This window comes from Brachyhypopomus gauderio, chromosome 20, assembly GCF_052324685.1.
Source record: "Brachyhypopomus gauderio isolate BG-103 chromosome 20, BGAUD_0.2, whole genome shotgun sequence".
In the NCBI taxonomy this organism is placed as follows: Eukaryota; Metazoa; Chordata; class Actinopteri; order Gymnotiformes; family Hypopomidae; genus Brachyhypopomus; species Brachyhypopomus gauderio.
This window is the reverse complement of record NC_135230.1, coordinates 4,912,114-4,919,613: the sequence shown is the minus strand read 5'-3', so window position 1 is coordinate 4,919,613 and position 7,500 is coordinate 4,912,114. Positions and strand designations below refer to the sequence as shown.

At 39.1% G+C, this 7,500-nt stretch overlaps 2 protein-coding genes across 7 annotated transcripts in view; one reads left to right on the top strand and one right to left on the bottom strand.

The window, feature by feature from the left end:
* The window catches only part of sh2d3a (SH2 domain containing 3A), a 21,962-nt gene extending 17,726 nt beyond the window's left edge, over nt 1-4,236 (bottom strand). For 2 of the 5 annotated variants that reach the window (XM_076983478.1, XM_076983479.1), the window contains exon 1: nt 4,007-4,236. The gene's annotated coding sequence lies outside the window, so the exon portion shown is untranslated. The remainder of the gene's footprint in view (nt 1-4,006) is intronic. The other 3 variants (XM_076983480.1, XM_076983477.1, XM_076983476.1) reach the window with 3 other exon arrangements.
* Nucleotides 4,237-5,717: 1,481 nt separating this feature from the next.
* Nucleotides 5,718-7,500, top strand: part of vav1 (vav guanine nucleotide exchange factor 1) — a 27,994-nt gene continuing 26,211 nt past the window's right edge. Inside the window, exons 1-2 of one of the 2 annotated variants that reach the window (XM_076983475.1) lie at nt 5,718-6,761; nt 6,869-6,985. In XM_076983475.1, coding sequence (XP_076839590.1) covers nt 6,675-6,761; nt 6,869-6,985 — 204 coding nt within the window. In that variant the 5' untranslated portion in view covers nt 5,718-6,674. The remainder of the gene's footprint in view (nt 6,762-6,868; nt 6,986-7,500) is intronic. The other variant, XM_076983474.1, reaches the window with a different exon arrangement.

Sequence of the window (7,500 nt, the reverse complement as noted above, 5' to 3'; positions counted from 1 at the left end):
ACATCTGACATGATGCTAATGACATCATAGTAATATGTACACATCTGACATTATGCTAATGACATCATAGTAATATGTACACATCTGACATGATGCTAATGACATCATAGTAATATGTACACATCTGACATGATGCTAATGACATCATAGTAATATGTACACATCTGACATGATGCTAATGACATCATAGTAATATGTACACATCTGCCATGATGCTAATGACATCATAGTAATATGTACACATCTGACATGATGCTAATGACATCATACTAATATGTACACATCTGACATGATGCTAATGACATCATACTAATATGTGCACATCTGACATGATGCTAATAACATTATACTAATGTTTCTGACATGATGCTAATGACATCATAGTAATATGTACACATCTGACATGATGCTAATGACATCATAGTAATATGTACACATCTGACATGATGCTAATGACATTATACTAATGTTTCTGACATGATGCTAATGACATCATACTAATATGTACACATCCGACATGCTAATGACGTCATACTAATATGTACACATCTGACATGATGCTAATGACATTATACTAATGTTTCTGACATGATGCTAATGACATCATACTAATATGTACACATCCGACATGCTAATGACATCATACTAATATGTACACATCTGCCATGATGCTAATGACATCATAGTAATATGTACACATCTGACATGATGCTAATGACATCATAGTAATATGTACACATCTGCCATGATGCTAATGACATCATACTAATATGTACACATCTGACATGATGCTAATGACATCATACTAATATGTACACATCTGACATGATGCTAATGACATTATACTAATGTTTCTGACATGATGCTAATGACATCATAGTAATATGTACACATCTGACATGATGCTAATGACATCATAGTAATATGTACACATCTGACATGATGCTAATGACATTATACTAATGTTTCTGACATGATGCTAATGACATCATAGTAATATGTACACATCTGACATGATGCTAATGACATCATAGTAATATGTACACATCTGACATGATGCTAATGACATTAGACTAATGTTTCTGACATGATGCTAATGACATCATACTAATATGTACACATCCGACATGCTAATGACATCATACTAATATGTACACATCTGACATGATGCTAATGACATCATACTAATGTTTCTGACATGATGCTAATGACATCATACTAATATGTACACATCTGACATGATGCTAATGACATCATACTAATGTTTCTGACATGATGCTAATGACATCATACTAATATGTACACATCCGACATGCTAATGACATCATACTAATATGTACACATCTGACATGATGCTAATGACATCATTCTAATATTTCTGACATGATGCTAATGACATCATAGTAATATGTACACATCTGACAGGATGCTAATTACATCATACTAATATGTACAGATCTGACATGATGCTAATGACATTATACTAATGTTTCTGACATGATACTAATGACATGATACTAATATGTACACATCTGACATGATGCTAATGACATCATAGTAATATGTACACATCTGACATGATACTAATGACATGATACTAATATGTACACATCTGACATGATGCTAATGACATTATACTAATGTTTCTGACATGATGCTAATGACATCATACTAATATGTACACATCCGACATGCTAATGACGTCATACTAATATGTACACATCTGACATGATGCTAATGACATTATACTAATGTTTCTGACATGATGCTAATGACATCATACTAATATGTACACATCCGACATGCTAATGACATCATACTAATATGTACACATCTGCCATGATGCTAATGACATCATAGTAATATGTACACATCTGACATGATGCTAATGACATCATAGTAATATGTACACATCTGCCATGATGTTAATGACATCATACTAATATGTACACATCTGACATGATGCTAATGACATCATAGTAATATGTACACATCTGACATGATGCTAATGACATTATACTAATGTTTCTGACATGATGCTAATGACATCATACTAATATGTACACATCCGACATGCTAATGACATCATACTAATATGTACACATCTGACATGATGCTAATGACATCATACTAATGTTTCTGACATGATGCTAATGACATCATACTAATATGTACACATCTGACATGATGCTAATGACATCATACTAATGTTTCTGACATGATGCTAATGACATCATACTAATATGTACACATCCGACATGCTAATGACATCATACTAATATGTACACATCTGACATGATGCTAATGACATCATTCTAATATTTCTGACATGATGCTAATGACATCATAGTAATATGTACACATCTGACAGGATGCTAATTACATCATACTAATATGTACAGATCTGACATGATGCTAATGACATTATACTAATGTTTCTGACATGATACTAATGACATGATACTAATATGTACACATCTGACATGATGCTAATGACATCATAGTAATATGTACACATCTGACATGATACTAATGACATGATACTAATATGTACACATCTGACATGATGCTAATGACATTATACTAATGTTTCTGACATGATGCTAATGACATCATACTAATATGTACACATCCGACATGCTAATGACGTCATACTAATATGTACACATCTGACATGATGCTAATGACATTATACTAATGTTTCTGACATGATGCTAATGACATCATACTAATATGTACACATCCGACATGCTAATGACATCATACTAATATGTACACATCTGCCATGATGCTAATGACATCATAGTAATATGTACACATCTGACATGATGCTAATGACATCATAGTAATATGTACACATCTGCCATGATGTTAATGACATCATACTAATATGTACACATCTGACATGATGCTAATGACATCATACTAATATGTACACATCTGACATGATGCTAATGACATTATACTAATGTTTCTGACATGATGCTAATGACATCATAGTAATATGTACACATCTGACATGATGCTAATGACATCATAGTAATATGTACACATCTGACATGATGCTAATGACATTATACTAATGTTTCTGACATGATGCTAATGACATCATACTAATATGTACACATCCGACATGCTAATGACATTATACTAATATGTACACATCTGACATGATGCTAATGACATCATACTAATGTTTCTGACATGATGCTAATGACATCATACTAATATGTACACATCCGACATGCTAATGACATCATACTAATATGTACACATCTGACATGATGCTAATGACATCATTCTAATATTTCTGACATGATGCTAATGACATCATAGTAATATGTACACATCTGACAGGATGCTAATTACATCATACTAATATGTACAGATCTGACATGATGCTAATGACATTATACTAATGTTTCTGACATGATACTAATGACATGATACTAATATGTACACATCTGACATGATGCTAATGACATCATAGTAATATGTACACATCTGACATGATACTAATGACATGATACTAATATGTACACATCTGACATGATGCTAATGACATCATACTAATATGTACACATCTGACATATTGCAACCCTACTAATACCTGATTCTGGATATGGCAACACGAATATGAACCCTAATAATAGAGGCTGCTGAAATCTGTGCTAAAATTAACACGTGTGAATGAATGGATTTAGGCAGAATATACTGTAGACATGTACACCTGTGCACAAACACACACACACACACACACACGCACACTCACTGATATCACCACCCATATACATAAACATGATTCACTAGTCTGTGTCTTGTACATTTTTAAAAAGTAAAATAATTCCACTTTCAGTTGATCTTCTATAAAACATGCAATCTCTTGTAAAAGGTAAGAGCCTTACGTTCATGCGTGCACACACACACACACACACACACACACACACACACACACACACACACACACACACACACACACACACACACACAGCGGTGGATACAGTACCTGTGTCTGGAGGTAATGGTGGTACACAGCCCTCTCACCTTTAGCTGTACTACTCAGTGTCTTCTGTGTAGGCCTCACTCATCACTGCTTCTCCCTCACTCTCTCTTTGAGTTTCTCTGTGCTCAATTTTTCTCTCTCTCTCAGAATTTTACATGCTTGCTGTTTGTAACAAGGAAACCTGCAGGCCAGATTCACTAGCCAATCAGATTTTGTGAAAGTTGCTTTGGCCCCAGAGTCATAAGCCAATCAGAATGTGTGAACGTTGCACTTGCTTTTCCCTGTTTGCCAGTCAGAGCAAAGGAATCCTTCTGTTCTCTGTGAGGGCGGAGCCAACGAGTTCAGACAGATCTAGAAATTCACAGGAGAATATCTAAAATTCTCGGTGTGTGTGTGTGTGTGTGTGTGTGTGTGTGTGTGTGTGTGTGTGTGTGTGTGTGTGTGTGTGCGTGCGTATGTGTGTGCCTTGTGTTATATGGGGCCTTTATTATTTTTGTTCTGTTAAAACATGCAAATCATTGGACTGATGAAACTGCACTGTTTGTTTGTTTGTTTGTTTACTTGTTTGTTTGTTTGTCTGCTCTCTACATGCTCTTGTTTAATGACACTTTATCTGGCTCAGTCAACTCTCTGCTAAACAGCAAACCTTGCAAAGGACTGTGGGAGTTTCGGTGCCTTAAACAGAATGAGTCAGCAGCTTTGAAAGCATGAACATTATTTCAGGAACTGTTATTATGTAATTCAGGAAAAAAACCTGTAATGACCCAAATGCCTTTGCACAAGACACATTTCAGAAGCTTATTATCGATGTTGCAGCCCATAAAGAAACCAGTCAAAAGGATTCCCAGATTCCCAACACAGCTTTGTAAACCAAGACACTCACGTGGTAAATATACGTATATATGTATATATATATGTATATATATGTATATATAATGTGGATCTGAACCTGAGTGAGAGTGGATCACCAAAGGGGAAAAAACTACACAAAACTACACAGCAGCTGGTTGTAATGAAGCACGTAATTAATTAAAAAAAGTGAGAAGATAAAAAGAGAGGGAGAGAGGGAGGGAGAGAGAGAGGGAGAGAGTGAAAGGGAGAGGGGGAGGGAGAGGGAGGGAGAGGGAGAGAGGAGAGAGAGGAAGAGAGACGGAGAGAGGGGGAGTGAGAGAGAGAGACAGAGAGAATGAAAAGAAGAGAGGGAGAGAGAGGGGGAGAGAGAGTGAAAGTAAAATGGGCTGGTGAGTACAAGAGGTATGAAATCAGTTAATATACAGTAGTGTGGAAATCGTGTTTGTGAGAGAGATAGAGAGTGAGAGATAGAGAGTGAGAGTGAGTGAGAGGTGACAGTGTAAACTATAATTAGCTTTTAAACATTTACAATACAAAACAAGAATTAGACTACAAACCAAATGCCATTTTGTGTATGTAAATGGTGAAAGACTGTGCGTGTGTGTGTGTGTGTGTGTGTGTGTATGTGTGTGTGTGTGTGTGTGTGTGTGTGTGTGTGTGTGATCAGTGACAGCTACGGTACTCTGCTCTACTGCACTTTTCCTCTTCAGCCTGTGGTCGATATTTCTCAGACATACTGACACATCCACACTCACACACACATACACATATACACACACATGCACACAAAAAAGCCGCAATCACCCCCCCCCCCCCCCCCCCACACACACACACACCAGCGGCATACAGCATACATCCACATGCATATGAGTGCATGTGCAGGCGTTAGCACGTTGCATATGTGTGTGTGAGTATGTGTGTGTGTGTGTGTGTGTGTGTGTGTGTGTGAGGAAAAAGGAAGTTGGTCTCTGCTGTTGAAAGGCTTCCTCTCAGTTGCAGCTGTGCAGAGCACAGTACACCCACCACTGAGAGAGAGAGAGCGACAGAGAGAGAGAGAGGGAGAGAGAGAAAGAGAGAACCGCACACAGAGAGCAAGACGATGTAGAGAGATAGAGAACGAGGGAGAGAGAGAAAGAGTCAGTGTGAGCTTGGACTTGTTTCAGAGATTCTGTGTACAGTGGGGAACATCTCCTGGTCTAACACCGCAACTTCTCCTGGTCTGGTCTGAGGATGCTGGACCCGGCAGTGTTCTGAACGGACAGTAGAAGCCAACATATCGAGTGTGAGCGGATCATCTCCGGATCAGCGTGCAGGAAGTGACTAGTTTCAGACTAGTTTCAGTTCTGGTGTGTGCACGGCTGCGTGAGAGACGACAGAATGGGTCAAGTCGCCGTCTGGCTGCGTCTCTCGCCGGTCCCGCCCGCCGTATCGCTGTGAGCGCGTCACAGCCCCGGCGAGCGCCGGGCACCACAGACAGCTGAGCTTACAGCTCTGAGAGTGTGTGATCTCACCAGAGTTGGCCTGAAGTTTGAAGCTTTTTGCTCAGTTTTGAAGACTCACTTGGATTGATTGGACTTATTGGATTTCATTGGTTTTAATTGGCTTTGACTGGGTTTGATTGGTTTTAGGCTCTGCTTTGGCCTAGCGTATTTAAGCGTATTTAAATGCTTTATAAATCCATATTAAAGTTGCTGAGGCTTGATTTATAATGCTTTGGAAATAGCCTTGTGATTTAGTGTCATTTCGTGTAAGAGTCTCCTGGATGTTGTGAGGTGTTCAGAGGTTCTTGGGCAGCTGTGTGAAGGTGTTTGTGTTAGTAATGGAGCTGTGGAGACAGTGTGCATGCTGGCTGATCCAGTGCCGTGTGCTGCCAGAGAACCACAGAGTGACCTGGGACTCAGCACAGGTGTGTGTGTGTGTGTTACTGCTCCACTGAACATCTGTATATTACATGTACAAACTCCATACAGTGTTCTCATCAAAGTGTGTGTCACTCTTGGTATGTGTGTGTAGGTGTGCGAGTTGGCCCATGCGTTGAGAGATGGCGTGTTGCTGTGTCATCTGCTGAATAACCTTCTCCCTCACTCGGTCAACCTGCGGGAGATCAACCTACGTCCTCAGATGTCTCAGGTACTTTGTGTGTGTGTGTGTGTGTGTGTGTGTGTGTGTGTCTGTGTGTATGAGGTATGATGTTGTATCATAAAGGTCCTGTATCATTATGCTTCTCACCATCATCTACAAATCCGCTTCAGCCTGACTGAAAACACGCCTATTTCTGTCCATGTAAATCGTAATTCAAATCCGAAAATTCGAGTGAACGGAGTAGGGGTGGGCGTGGCTAAAAGGCGCTAATTGATCTAGCCCCTTAAAATGTAGCTATAGAGGTCTGAATACTCGCTCAATATAGAGACAAAGTCGCTAAGTTGACAGTACTGGTGCCGCTTTATGGCCTTTCACAAAAAATATTTAGGGGTATTAAACAGGAACACTAGCCACATCCTCCCAGAACCGCCACTGTTATGGGCTAAACCCCTATCACGAGCTAAACCCCTACCACGAGCTAAACCCCTACCACGAGCTAAACCCCTACCACGAGCTAAACCCCTACCACGAGCTAAACCTCTATCACGAGCTAAACCCCTACC